The sequence below is a fragment of the Podarcis cretensis genome (genome assembly GCF_951804945.1).
Source record: "Podarcis cretensis genome assembly, chromosome: 6".
Lineage (NCBI taxonomy): Eukaryota > Metazoa > Chordata > Lepidosauria > Squamata > Lacertidae > Podarcis > Podarcis cretensis.
Window position 1 is genome coordinate 48,403,365 of NC_137175.1, and position 15,390 is coordinate 48,418,754.

Sequence of the window (15,390 nt, forward strand, 5' to 3'; positions counted from 1 at the left end):
CCACATTTTCGTTAAAGAAATGAATACCTGTCAACTTTTCAACATTCTACGAAATCTGACACTTAAATATAATTGAGGAAAAGCTTTGGGAGCACACAGGTTTCCAGGAAAGGAGGTACTGTATATGAAAACTGCTGAATGCTTGGGACTTAGGAAAATTCACATTACATTTCAAAGTCCAGATGTCAGGTCAAGGATCTCCCAAGACAATTCAATTAGTTATTTTACATTAGAACATTTATTTCTCAGAGAGAAAATATAGCTTCAGACAGTCAGATTATAGTAGGTAAAATTAGCATTTTTTTTCTTTACAAGCATAGAATTTTATTACCTCTTTTATACCATCTGATATAAACAGTTCTAGAAAGCAAATAAACTCACTTTCTATAATAAATAGAGCCATCTGTGCTTTACAGCAGACTGACAAGTCACGTTTAGGTCCCATAGCAACAGCAGGATATTAGCCAATTGAAATCCTTAAAATGTAATTTTTAAAAAATGAAAAAATTAAAATGCAAGATCTTAAAACAGTTATACATAAGTCACAAGTCCACAGCTGAGCTACAACCTGGGAAAAGTGTATGTTGCCTTAAATTAATTATACTGTGTGCATACAAAAGACCCAGCAACACAACCGAGGACTTCAAGAATGGTAACAATCGGCCTGAATAATTTAGAATAGTATTTTACAACTATGTACAGAAGTTCCTTCCACAGCCACACTCTTTAGGCATTATCAACTTATTTTTAAAAAATCCTATTCTTATTCTTTATATGTTACAGATATTTTCCATAAAGTGTGGTTTTATGTCCCCAATATATAAGATGTGGTACTTTTAAAAAAAGTAGACCACATAGAAATGGCAGTGATTTCCCCCTTATTATTAACATTTTGTTCCACAATCTCTTTAGTATGAAGAAAAATTAAAATAATAAAAAAATACTGAGTTAAAAAGAAAAGAAACAATTATATTTTAAAATTACAATCTTGCTTTGCACCTTTGGTTTGTAACGCTTAAAAAGACATAGAGAAATCTAGACAAATCAGAATTCAAATGTGAAATGCTTTGTCAACTTGCAAACTTCAGCTTTCCCCTTTTTTCCAGCGCATGCAAGTTAAAAGCTAGGATTCTCGGAGGAGTTGCACACTTGACTTTAACGGATTCCAGTAATGAAGGTTCATAGAGAAAGAAATATTTATGGGGGAAGCTAAGGGTGCAACTGCAATGTGTTCTGGTGAGCAAGAAAACAGACACCATTCCAAATTCAACCCAAAATAAGATGGGAATTTTTAGGGCAAAGGGGAACTGCAGTTTGACACTAATGCCCTGACCCAAAGCTCCACACGGCAATACACACATGGCACTCTATGCAAGCAGGTACTGCACCATTTAAAGGGGGAGAAATCTCTGCACATGCCACAAGGTGCACAATGGCCACATGGAAACCTGTTTCTGCATACAGCCAGCCTCCTCTATAGACATCCAGCAATCATGCGGCTTTATGGGTCAGGGTGATGATGTACAGAAGCGAATGAGGCAGCTCTTACTCGGACAGAACTTCTGTACGCAGCACCCCTAAAATGGAGCTATGTGCTAGAAGTTTTTAAAACCAACAAGGTTCTGTTTTTGTCGTGTCCTAGTAAATCCTAGCACTTAACAGCATTGCTCCAGCGGACTAGGTGCTTCCCAAAGAAGATTTAAAACACTGTTTTGCCCAGTTTCAAACATGTTATTAACCTGAAGTTGCAATGTAAGAACTACTTCATAAATGTAATCACACAAAACATTTCACAAGTGATTTCATCTTCATATTTAAAGCTCTGTGCATTTAAATGTGCATGAGGGAGGAGGGAAAACCCACCAAAATATTATCTCTATCCTTCCTGTCAGTAAGATCTAACATAAAAACCTATATAAACCTAGGCATGAGGCTTCTAGACTAGCCTTTAAATGTATAAATGCAGTGGGGCAAACCAGTGCTTTTTAAAATAACATGAAAAAGTATGTTGAATATTAAATTTGGCACACAAGAGTCATCTAAAGGATAAAGGATTATTTATAGCAGTGGCAGGCTCCAGATAATTCTTTGTTAGCTGAACTCGGGACTAGCTGAAGAATGAAACACAAGAGACTTGTGAGACTTGCAGTCCAATCGCCAAATGAGTTCAGCTTCTCCCTTGCCCTATAACCAAGGCCACGGCAGGAGAGTGCAGCTGCTCCTGACATCCTCTTCCTAGTCAGACTATTACATCACTTCATTTCCTGCTGGCTCTTCATTGAGACAGATTCAGAAAGAATCCAGACAGGCTTTATGGCACATATCAGATACTTTACAACTGCTTTCCCTACTACTAGGAATAGTGCATCTCTGTTACGAACGCAAACAGACATAGCATTCACACCGTCCTCCAAGCAGGGGAGAATCCCCTACTGATCAGTGACCCGAGACCCACTGTGCCTATAGATGCAGGCATTATTTCCAGAAAGAGCAAGAAGGGCAGAGCAGGCTCTTTCAGTCCCTACAGATAATTTGGTGTGACAAAAGGGTGGTCTCCCCGAACTCGACTCATATGGATCATGGCCCGGTCATATGCCACCTGGACAGACTTGCGGATGCTGGTTTTTCGTCCCTCCATCATCTTTAGTTTATCCACTGTGTCATCTACTCCAAGAGGAATAACTTTTTCCTGTGGAAGCCACTGCCTGCAGTTCAAGAGCACATAAAGAGGCAAAAATTATTGATGAGAATGCATAAGAAAACACAAGGAAATCTATTTCCAATGATCCTGAGCCTTAGTTTTCTCCCAGACTGCAAAGATTTATTTCCAAATTTACAGACATGTTTGTTGCTATTCATTTTAACTGGAAACTCAGGGAATTCCTCAAGGAATTGACATTCCTCAAGGAATGTCAATTAAGTCTGATGAATAATATTGTGACATGTACACCCTCCAAAAGAAGGAAGTTGTATAACAACTCTGCTTGGTGCCAAAAGGGGAAGGGAGAAAATGGCAGGTCTTCCCTCCTACCTTCTGGCTGCTTAAATTTTAAGCTGCAAATTCATCAATATAACTTCTTGATACTCTGCAGTCAATAAAATGTTCTTTCCTTAACCTGTTTACATTTACTCACCATGTCCTCTTGTTGTCAAAGAAAAGGACAAGGAAAAGCTTTTCTCCAACTTCTGCTTGCCTTTGCTCCCCTAACTTCAATACCTCCAGAGGAGGGACGGGAATTGGGACTCCATTGTGAAGGAGACCCTCACGAGGCATGTCAGGGTCAATTATCTAAAAACACAAGGCAAAATACACAGGTTATATTATGGAAACTCATCACCGATCTTAGAAATTCTGCCTGACGATAAAAGCCCTGTTCTGTAGCACCCGAGGAAACCAGGGAAAGGATGAGTGGGTAGCGAAGAAATCTCATCTATGGTAGTAGAATGTGAAGTCTTGATTGCAATTAAAGGAACAAGCTTCACAACCATCTGAGCATTTAGGTGGAAGCAGCATGGATCCAAGAAAATTGTGAAGAAGAAGTTAGCAAGGGCAAAGAATTATGTGAAGCAGGGCAGAGCCTAGAGGTGATAAGGCTCTAAGCTGTTTTAGCTAACAGGTTTAGAAAACACAGCTTATTTTCACTCTGTATTTCAATTGGTCAGAATTAAGTACTTTAATGCAAGATGAATAACAACCATTCATCTACACTTTCCAGTCTAGAGAAAACTTAGTAAGCGTTTCTCTCTTATTACGTACTGAAGAATTTGATAAATGAACAAGTAAGCAGAAACTTGTGTAATTTTTGGCAAATTAGATTTCAAAATAACTTTATTCAAGAGACGGTACACCATCCCTGCTGACCCAATATCCAGCTGTCCCAGTTTACTCTCACTCACACCAGTTTCATTATGGTACAAGTCTATTGATTCAAGCTGGCTATCAGTTAATTTGCTTTTATAGGCTGATAATTAGACTCAGCCTTTGTTGACATTTGGGCATAGGTGGGGGATTCATTGTTGGAGTTTTCACTTGAGTTTTCTGTTGCATGTTTACTGAATGACTGTGCTGTATGCTATATGTGCTCCTTAACTTTTTGTTTTGATATTTTAAATTATGACTATTGTAAAGCACAAGCAAGCTACTTGTTAAATATTCATACACATGATGCCTATCGCATTTATGTGGGTTGTGTGCCTTACATCTCATTCAACTAACTTGAAACCTAATTTTTGAATGTTTTATTCTAACTAGATTTTGTTATTAGCTTTTAACAGTGGTGGGGACTCTCAGGCTTGTGGTCCCAATTAAGTCTGCAAAGCCTCCCCATTTGGTCCACAGGACATTTCAATCAAGCTATACTCAACCTGCCTTGCACCTGACTTCTGGTGTGCAGCAGATAAAGACCCGGATCAGCTGAAAGGGGTTTGTAGACACCCCCGATCAGCTGACTGAAAGCATCCGCAAAGTTGTGTACGCAAAAAATAAAAAATAAATTCCAAGACACAACAATCTTGTGAGCACTATGCAGTGGGCTTTTATTCATTCCTGAGGAGCACTCTGAAAGGTGCTTTGTGAGTTGTGCATTTGCCTACACAGTATGATTTAAAACCGTGAAGGCAAAAGAGAGTCACCTTACATCATAGTAACATCAAGCGATTGGCAGATGGGCTCCCCACCCACCTGTCAAATTTGGCCCACTGGGGGTGAGGGAGATAATGATCTGGCCTGCTAGGAAGATCCAGTTCCCCACCTCTGCTACACACCTGTACCTGGGAATCAGTCCCACTGAAATCAGTGAGGCTTTCTACTGGGTAGGCATATGAAGTATTTATACTGCACTGGTGTTTTTAAATATTTAACAATAATGATATGTATGGTGGCTGTTTCTTTTTGGTTAAGAGGAAATCATCCAGGGTTTCCTAGCACCGAGATGGCATCTTTCTAGTTAAAATTGTTTATTATATTTTTATCACTGTTTATCCTTCCATGTTTTGAAATGTGGATGTTACTAGGCATATGGCTAAACATATGGTGATAGAGAATTGTTGATTACTACCTATTCTGAGTCATTTATTTGTATATTTATTTTCCACCAAAGCACTGGAAGGCAGCTAACAAAAAGAATATGGAGCATGCATAAAGAACATTAAAAACGATTAGAAGGAACAAAGTAACAATATGGCTAGCCATGAAACAATAGCTCAGAGGCCCCCAGGTTTTCACGACGAAAGCTTCAGTGTTGTGTAGGGTTCTTCCAGAGGACATCTTCTCCTCCCTCCTCAGCTGAAACTACATTTCGAGCTTAGCACTATATTATAGGCCACCAAGATGTCCTCCATGGAAAGAAGGTAGCACTGAACCAGGTATACATACCAACGCCGGGTAAGAAGGGTAGCCACGGCATTTTGCCCATACAAGTTCCAGAGGTTCTAGTTCCGTGTGCTCCTCAAAGGGCATCAGTAGGTTTGTACCTAAGGAATCGCAATATGAACTGCCTTAGAATCATAGTCTACCATGACAATAACATTTTTCCATGAAAGCAATTGCAGAGCTATAGATGAAGGCTGCTGTTATGAATATGAAGTGGAGGAAACATATCCTGCATCTTAAATATCACTTCTGATAAAACTTGCAGGTTGAAAAATGAAATCAGGCCAAACATGTTAATTAAAAACGAGCAACTATTTCGCATAAGACAACAATATCTAAGGCAACCTTTGCCAACCTGGTGCCCTCAGGAAGCTTTGGACTGCAACTCCCATCAACCTCTGCTAGCATAGCTGATGGGAGCTGCAGTCCAGAAAACCTGGAAGATGCCAGGTTGGCAAAGATTTATCCTACCATCCTCCTTTTATAAGTAGACAAAATGTTTTGTAAGAATGGATCTGGTATAAAGGCAATACATTGCACACCAGGCAGTGCAATCTTATACTCACACTGACCCAGTACCGAAGGCAAGCTACCATTATGTCAGGGGCATAGCTGCCATATCCAATGTGTGCTCAGCTCACAAGGAGGAAAACACACAAGAAAATCCCCAAACAGCATAAAAACAGGTATGCCCACAACATTCTAGAAGCAAGGGGAATACTCACCTAATGGGGACTGTGCATGCCATGCTACACACATAAAGAAGGAACCAATAAACTTATAACAATGGGAACACAGCCCCTGCATCACAGTATACATCATATGCAAGCTGCCACCCTAACACTCCCATGCCATCAATGGCAAAGCCAACAACAATCCCATTGAGGTCAGTGCCCAGTCATCCCCCCAGGGCCAGGCAAAGGCTGAAATTCCCTTATGCTCCTCACAATCACTGTTTTATGAACACCACATGCAGCAACATAGTTTCCTTCTATACCACTTGGAGGCAATTGTAATTAGGCAATGTATACATTGTTTAGGGGACTGATGAGAGCATACATAGCCTTTCTGGAACAAGGTTCAAGACCCAACCACAGAGAAAAATACAGATAAAATCTACCATTGACTGTTGCCATACTAAGGTACTTCCACAAAGACTGAATTCTGAAACATGCAAAAATATTTTTGTGCCCAGAATAAATTATGAAAAATAAACCTGAATATATATTTTAGGCAACATTGCCAAATTTATTCTATTCCCCAAATTATGAGCTCCCCACATCACACACACTTCACTTTGAAGAATTTAGAATGCTAAAACTTGATTGGCACCGGCCATTTAGGAAGTAGGCTTGGAGACTGGACCGTCAGCTGGAGAAGGACTAGGAAGCAGGGAACCATAACAGAAATGCATATTGCTCCATTGATTTAACACTCTGTGGCCTGAGCCTTCTCCAGATATTGACAACACATTTTCAAGGTTTTCTCTACAGCTATAACATATGGGGGGGGGGGGTTGGGGGGGGGAATGAAAGCCTCATTATAGAACTTGCCCAAACTCTTTTACCTACATCTTTACAGCGGAACTGATCCTGCCATTATAAAAATGGCAAGCTATAAGACTGGCAACAAATGTAAAGAGCATGCTTAGAAACTGATCCTATGCATGCTTACTTGCAAATAAGTTTCAGAGTTCAACAATGCTTATTTTGCTGGCATTGGAAGGATTGCAACCTTAGTCTCCTTTGGCACAATCCACAGGAAAAAAATAACATCCATAACCTAGTTACAGATAGGTAGCCGTGTTGGTCTGCCGTGTTGGTCTGCCATAGTCAAAACAAAATAAAAAAATTCCTTCCAGTAGCACCTTAAAGACTAACTAAGTTAGTTCTTGGTATGAGCTTTCGTGTGCATGCACACTTCTTCAGATACACTGTTTCAGTGTATCTGAAGAAGTGTGCATGCACACGAAAGCTCATACCAAGAACTAACTTAGTTGGTCTTTAAGGTGCTACTGGAAGGAATTTTTTTATTTTGTTTTATCCATAACCTAGTTGTACAAATTATAGCTACACGTTATGCTTAAGAAACACCAACATTGTTTTTCTTACCAGAGCTACTGTATTCCAAGTCTCCATTTGCACCATCCAAAAAAGGGACCCGTGCAAGAGCAGGCTTTCCTCGGCTACGTTTGTGCGGAGTCAGACCACTGTGAAAAGAGAGCCAAGTGATAAAACAATGCTTAGCTCCAAAATACACCTTGAGCTTCATGGGGTGAAGGAAGAGGAGTGGATAGAATGCCGTTGTGGGCAATAATATCTGGATTTCTGCAGCCTTTCTTTTGGTAAATAACCAGAAGTGGGCGGCCAGAGCAGCAATTAAAACCTTACTGTGAAAGGCAGAAATTCATATGAATCATAGATCTGATCAGCTGCTCCTAGAAGAGTTGGATCTGATGCAAAGGACAGGGAAGGTGGGAAACAAGCTAATTCAGGCAGGCCATGCATTGCTGCAGACATTGGAAGCAGGAGGTGATAGGGCAGAAGCAAACCAACATTGCAAGAAAGCTGGTTCTCAATCGACTGTTCTGCAGACAAAAGTTCGGATGTAAAGCCAGAGGGAGAATGGTATTGGCAGTGATGCTCACTTGGGACAGGCAAGCTAATGGCAAGACTGTGCTAAGTATTAAAGGTAAAGATAAAGGGACCCCTGACCATTAGGTCCAGTCGTGGCCGACTCTGGGGTTGCGGCGCTCATTTCACTTTATTGGCTGAGGGAGCTGGCGTACAGCTTCCGGGTCATGTGGCCAGCATGACTAAGCCCTTCTGGCGAACAAGAGCAGCACACGGAAACGGCGTTTACCTTCCCACCGGAGTAGTACCTATTTATCTACTTGCACTTTGACGTGCTTTCGTACTGCTAGGTTGGCAGGAGCAGGGACCGAGCAACAAGAGCTCACCCTATCGCGGGGATTCAAACCACCGACCTTCTGATCGGCAAGTCCTAGGCTCTGTGGTTTAACCCAAAGTGCCAGCCACGTTTCTGTGCTAAGTATTAAGGACTACTTAATTATTATTAAGGGACTGCGGTCTACTCTTGACCCTATAGCCATCTTGGGATCAAAAGGTAGCTTATCTCAGCAATAGACTGGTAACAAACCACAAAATAATGGAAAACACTGATGCTAAAGAATGAAAAAATAATGCAGGCATCAGTGTCACCAATTTACTATATACTGCTTAGAATTATACTGCCTAGAATACAAGGGTTGGAACTTATCGCCCCTCAGCTACCACGTGCTAAACAGCACACATGCAGCTAAATCAAGATTAGAGCCATAATTCCTCCGGAATACTGATTTTTTTATTAAAAAACCTCTGGCCTCTGATATGGATGTAAGAGGCACCTAAAAGTATAAATGGAAAGAAAAGACTGGAAAATTACCAGGAGAATAATGGTTTTTTTCTGGGTGAAAGCACCTGGAAGAAGACTTACCTGCAGATGTCAGATGAGAGACCACTACCGAGGCCAGAACTGCACTCTGAGTCAGACCCGCTTTCCATATGCTTCCTGAAGCCATTTGTCACTGGTGCTGAGAAGAATGCATGTGAGAATGAGTCTAACTGTATATACAATGCTATTTTAAAAATTCCTTAGACCACAGATGTGGAACGTCCAGCCTGCAGACCTAATTAGGCCCACTACGCCTCCCCTTTTGGTCTGTGAGGCCATTTCAGCCAAGTCACATCTATCTGCCCTACATCTGGCATAAGGTGTAGGGTAGGTAAAGGTGACGCTTGGGCAAAGCTTTGCAGGTACCCCCAACCAGCTGATTGAGAGTGCCTGCAATGCCCCTTGCACAGTGCTTCCTAAACACCAACTATCAGTTGAACAGTTGCTGCTAGAAAAGTGCTGAACCCACCTTTTTACCTGCATGATTTAACACGCAGGTAAAAAAATATCCAACTTGGCCAACCTGCTCCACGTCCCCACTTTAGACACTTATGAAAGAAAACAGACTACATACACCACAATTCTACAATGCAGCTAACAATACTATTTGAATCGTGTCAAAATTTTGTTGGGAAAAAATGCATTTAAGAGTTTAAAGAATGCATTAAATTCTCATTCCCAATGTCTGTGCACAGTTGGAGTCAAGAGGCATCTTGCAACAACTATGTTCAAAGAACTTGTTCAAAGCGAGTTCTCCCCCACCATGTTCTTATGTTCGTAGAACAGTCCTTACCAACTCTTACCCATTAGCAAGGAAATGTTCCTCCTCCATCTCTCTTTAGTCCAGCAACTGCTATCTCCTTAACCCCACTGATAACTGGCGAATTATGGTAGGCACTGCCTTGTCTACAAAGTCAAAATTCATCCTGAACAAATGTTCACAAGACACATTTTCCATCTGTATATCTGCCAAGCTTCTCCCCCTACACTCTAAAAACCATTTTCAATTCCGGAGGTCTGCACTTAAATGTATAGTTAGCCTGGATTTGATTCTGCATGTCATCTGCTGCCTGGTTATGATTATTGATAGGAAGGAAACTTGAGCTTTGGGCATGCCAAGTTTTACATATAATGAGATGTTCCTGATTAGTGCTGGGGGGGGGGGAGGTGTTTGGCATTAGTACCTTGTGAAAGAAGTACTACTTTTCATGCATTGTCCCTTATGGTCAAGTATGCTAACATTGGGAATGCCCCTCCTCCCAGTCATCAGCTCAAGACTTCATAACTAATTCCTTTTTCCCCCTTCTTTTTAACTGTTTGTTTTAAACACAGACTGGGCTCATATCCACTATACAGCAATCCCCTAGAGACCTCATTACTTTCCTTTGGGGATGTGTGAATGTGTTTGTTTCTGCTCTAATCCCAGAAGGTTTGGTCACCCACAGAGGTCTGTTCTCCTTCCTTATTTGATTTTTTTTTAATGCCGTAACTTATGGCAAGAGTGCAATCTGCTTAACAGCCTTTCCATATTCAAGTGGATTTAGAAATAAAGAAATTAAAGAGCAGGCCTCAACACTGGGAGGAGAAAGTACATACAAAAAAGTATTATAATATCACAGGACAAGGAGAGACAAAGAGAAATAATAAGTGATGAAACAAGGGCTGCAAGTGTAGATATCTCTTAATTTTTTGACTTGATTTTCCACATATTGGTTACGGAAAAAACCCTTTACTCCAACAATGAAGTTTAACCCAGGCACATGTAAACTTCACTGTAGCCCCAGACTTAGAGAATATGATATATGAGATTTGGAAGCAGGTGAGAAAGCTGTATAATATTCCATCCATGGGTCCCCTGCTGACTAATGTGCTCTATCAGTTAGAAAGTGGAAAATCAAATTGAAAAAACAACAAGTATTAGAAACATTTGATAATGAATTTCCTCTAATTTCACCTACATCTCTTTTACCCATCTTGTAGCTCAGTTCACAAGTCACTGAGCTGTCAAACAAGTGTTTAGGATGGGGAGCAATGACTGTTGCATTTTATCAAGCTGTACTAGAATCACAAGCCAACTAAGACACAGCAGTATCCCAATAGAATAGGTTATCACTTTCATAACTGGTAACACACAAGTTAAGCGATACCATACAAAGCTGCTGCATAGCACAGAATAAAGTAGAGAGGGGAGCAGCCTATCTTAAAGGCATTTTAGCCAACAAAGAATCAACTATTATCAGGGCAACCTAGGCCTTAATACTGCTGTACAATTTGGTCCCTGGGAGCATGTTACACCTGTATTCCATAGCATGCACTAGGTCTCTATACAGTTCAGAGACTTCAAGGTGCTACACTTGACATATAAAGGCACCTGAGGAATCAAAGAGACAGTCTTATTTCTTCTATCCCATCACCAGCTCTGTAATAAACTAAGGAGCACCCTCGTTTCCTCTGTGAGCAAGCTGCATACAATAAGGTTTATCAGTGGTGGCTCCAAACTTATGAACTTGTCTCCCCCTATGGATGTGCTAAGGCTCAGCATGAGACTCTTCCAGAAGTGTTAAGGCCTGTGGAGATGTTTTTATTAGGATTTGCATTTGGACTTCATGCTTTTATTTTTAAAATTGTAACCCACTATCAGTCTTTGTTATATAAAGTTAAATAAATGAAACAGTGTGAAGCACACAAACCATAAAATAGAGAACTGCAAGCTAGCATGCATTCCTAAGTTTGGGTTGTAGCTAAGTGGGAGATTCCACCTACTACTCTAACATCAGTAACTGCTAGCTAAAAAGGTGTTGCATACCTCTGACAGGTACTACTACACTTGCTCAGTATGAGATTGCATGGCACTATTTTACCAAACACTTCCTTGATTCTCTGTGCCCCTTTCAAAGATAAATCACAGGATCACTATGAGCACATGCACAAATACTGCTTTAGAAATAGTTGCTCATTCAACTTTTTGAGAATGGCTCAAAAATCCCATCCGATTGCTCTAAAGAGCTTCAGAACTGGTCCCTGTTTTTAATGACTAAGAAAAGATATGTGCTAGTTGCTAACTCTGAAAGAAAAAAGCAGAAGTGAGCACACTTGCTTTGTCTTTACACATTTTTAAACTTATTCTATTGCCTTTAATTACATGCTATGGTATTTTTATTATTTCTGTTAGCTGCCTTGAGCAACATTTGATGGAAAGATGGGACATAATTTTGATAAATAAACAAAACAGTATGCTTTTCAATAGCATCAAATCACACATTCACTTGTGAGTAATCGTGTGCATATTATTCCAATGATGTGTAAGCATGTGCAAAACAGCCTGAGCTCAGGGACACATTCAGATCAATACTATGACCCTGCTGCTTGCCTTTATAAAAAGTCTCCCTAACACTGTCTGCTTCCTTCCAGATCCTCCAGACTTATAAGTCACCACAGAACCATTACTGTCCCTCTGCATATCCATTTGTCCAATTCTGGCACATGACTGCACAAGATCCAGGAACAAGAAACAGTGGAGAAGAATATGGTATAAGCTTTTCACATCACTTGATTTCACTGAAAATTCTCAATAGTGTTAAGGTTCACTACTCTATAAATAAATAGTTCACACATGCATACATTAAAAATGGAGAGAGATGTGTATCTGATTCAGCTGAAGGTTGAAAAAGGTGCAAAGAAAAAGAGAGAGACCTACTCTTTCCCTGCAACTCAAACAATCAGGTATTACACTTCTCCCAAAAGCAGCCTAGCATGGTAAAGGCATCAGGGAAGAAAACTCCCAAATTAGTCACAGATTTATAAGCTGGTTAATATGCCTTCCTCTGCAATATAAAACTCTTTTCTGCTCCAGAGCCCATAGCTTCCTCTCATCCTTTAGTACAATAAAACTGGATGCTACTTTTGGGATTCATGCAACAGACATTTGGCAGAACTCAATTCCCAAAGGGACTCAGAGAAATGCTGCGAAGGCGTGGAGACTTCTTGCCAGCAGGCAAGCAGCGCAGCTACAAGACACCTCTACTCTGGGGATCTCTGGCTTTCCAAGACATCAGAGGAATGAAAGCTCAGGGGAGTCACCTGTCACTCCTGCCTGCCTGGGGGATTTCTCGCCATCGCTCTCGCTGCAGCTCCCACTCTGTGGCCGTTTCCGGGATGGCCGCTCACCCTCTACGCTGGAGGGGGAAAGCTGCCCACTCTGGCTGTGGTCCTCTCCATTCTCAAGGGGGCAGTCCAGACCTCTTTGCAGTTTCACCCCGTTCTTGGCTTTTTTAAAAAGGACAGATGTCCGCCTGCCCACTCCACTAAACGGGGGGCTGGCAGAAGTGCCCGTGGCCTGAAGGGCCATTCCGTTCAGGCCGTTGTCGCTGAGCAAGCGCTGGAAGGCGTGGCTCTCCCTCTGCAGTGTCTTCTTATCAAAGAGCTCGCCCTCGGACTTCAGCCGCTTATGTAGTCTGTTCAAGGACTTGCTTTCGCTAATGGGTTTGAGAGTTGGAGGGTCCTGCAGAGAGTCCAGCTCCGATAGGGGGGGTGCAGGTCCTGTGGGCTCCAGGGTGGGGGGAAGTGGGGGCTTGGTGTCATCTGCTAAAGAGAAAGAGAATCTGCTTGAACATTTTAGAAAGTATTTCCCAAAGTACGGATCACACCTTTCTGCCCCTTTCTATGCTTGAAAGTAAGTGGCAGGTAATAACTAACTTTTGTTGAATAGTCTAAAGAAAGACACTCAGAGGTGAAAAAAATAATAACTATGGCACTCTGCAGAAGAAAAAATATTCATCCTCTTGAGAGCCAGTCAACATGCTTGTCATTTAACCAACAATGTTATTTATGGTGGCAGTTTTATGCATCGTTACAAGCGTGCAAATCCCACTGAATTTAATGGAATTTGCTTATAAGTTTACATGCTGAAGTTCAGGCTGCATGACGCTTAACTCCCCAACCTTCTTAACTCTTTTTTTCAGACCCTCATTCCTCAGGTATTTTAAACTCTAAATAGCCATGTTTAACCTAAGAGGGTAAAGAGATATGGGAGAACTAGAAAACATCAAAGGAGGAGTTTCAAATGCAAAAAAGTCTCTTAAGGACCTCGATCATGTTGCAAATAATGGAAAACAGTCAATTGTGTATTCTTTTCCTTTTAAACTACATCATTGTCCTGTGTACTAAGGTCACCAAAAACACCCAGAGATCATTAAACTACCATATCCAAGCTCAGCTTTCTCTCCAGTGAGCCTTCCTTCCTCTTGAATTCTGTGTCTAAGCATCTCATTACAATTCATGATGCAATGAGGTCACAGATTAGCACTCATTCTTCCCCCTTTTAAGGTTCTGTTCCTGTTCAAGCACTATTTGCTATCTGTGCAATGTTCTGGTTGTCAGCAGGGGAAAACAAGTTATTCCCTCGACTAGCTAAACTGCATGGATTGCCAGTGCTGTGGGAAAGCATGGCTGTTAAGATGACTACAACCCCTTAAGAAGGAATGTCACCATTTAGGAAATTCGCAAGAACCTCATAAAGAGAGCACAGAGCATCTCTGAATTCAAAGTATATTAAGAAGCCTTTTGTCCTATTTAGTGCGGTTCAAAATCAGAGACTGGTACGCTTATAAACTAAAGATTATTGTAGATTTAACCAAAACAATAAACATGAGGTAATTTGTTCATACTGAAGCTCTTCCCTAAACCTCAATTGGGAATACTGATATTCTTTTAAGTATTTTTGCAACTAGTTAAGAATACTTTAATCCCCCACCAAGAGACAGCAGACCATTGGTGTACCCTATTTGTATGTTATCGGGAGAGGGGGTGTCTCAAGGAAAAGGAAAACAACTTTTTAAAACGTCACTTTAAATATTCCTGAAAGCAATCCAGAAGAGAAATGAAGATTTCTGAGATCCATTCAGCAAAAGTCAAAACAGATTCTCATCTGCTGCAACCATGACTAAAGATGTGATAGCCTAGGAAAAGCCAGAAACTTTTTCAAGGGTGAATCCCTCCCAATCATTCCCCCCCCAAAAAAGCTTTTTGTTTTGTTTTTAAAAAATAGATTATGTTTGAATGACAAATACAATGTTTAAGATAAAGTGCACATATATTTACTCCCCGCAAATGATTTCTAAAAATTATGTAATGAGAAGACTTTTATGTTAAGACTATGTGCAGTATCAGATGATTACAATTCCTGTACACTGAGGACAATCAAGTCCTGAGTTGTAAACTGAGACTTCAACTCTCAAATGTAACAGCAAGATGCATTTCTGCCTCTGGGGGCACTGCTATTGTCACAAGAGAAGGAAGATGATTTCAGTGCCTCATTTGCTAGTGAAAGGGTAGAGATGTTTGTTTCAATACAGGCAAACCTTCAGATTTTAGAAGTTCATTATAAGTATGGAGATGACAAATATGAAGAAGCAGAAGATGCAGGAACTGAAATTCATAGCAATAGCTCAGAAAATGAGACACTAAATTTCACTATGGAGAACTGGAGGAGACATAATAATGTTCTTTGTTTCACAAATATTAATTGTTTCTTCTTCTTTTTATTATTATCATTTGCCTGTTCCTCA

General features: G+C 40.7%; 1 protein-coding gene across 5 annotated transcripts in view; it reads right to left on the reverse strand.

Annotated features, from left to right (window-relative positions):
* Positions 1-219: 219 nt before the first annotated feature.
* Positions 220-15,390, reverse strand: part of BRPF3 (bromodomain and PHD finger containing 3) — a 36,158-nt gene continuing 20,987 nt past the window's right edge. For 2 of the 5 annotated variants that reach the window (XM_079980608.1, XM_079980609.1), the window contains exons 8-13: positions 12,905-13,408; positions 8,867-8,963; positions 7,483-7,580; positions 5,375-5,472; positions 3,135-3,289; positions 220-2,705 (exon numbers count right to left, since the gene is read on the reverse strand). In XM_079980608.1, coding sequence (XP_079836734.1) covers positions 2,522-2,705; positions 3,135-3,289; positions 5,375-5,472; positions 7,483-7,580; positions 8,867-8,963; positions 12,905-13,408 — 1,136 coding nt within the window. In that variant the 3' untranslated portion in view covers positions 220-2,521. Of the gene's footprint in view, positions 2,706-3,134; positions 3,290-5,374; positions 5,473-6,904; positions 7,154-7,421; positions 7,581-8,866; positions 8,964-12,904; positions 13,409-15,390 lie in introns of those variants that run through there. The other 3 variants (XM_079980610.1, XM_079980612.1, XM_079980611.1) reach the window with 3 other exon arrangements.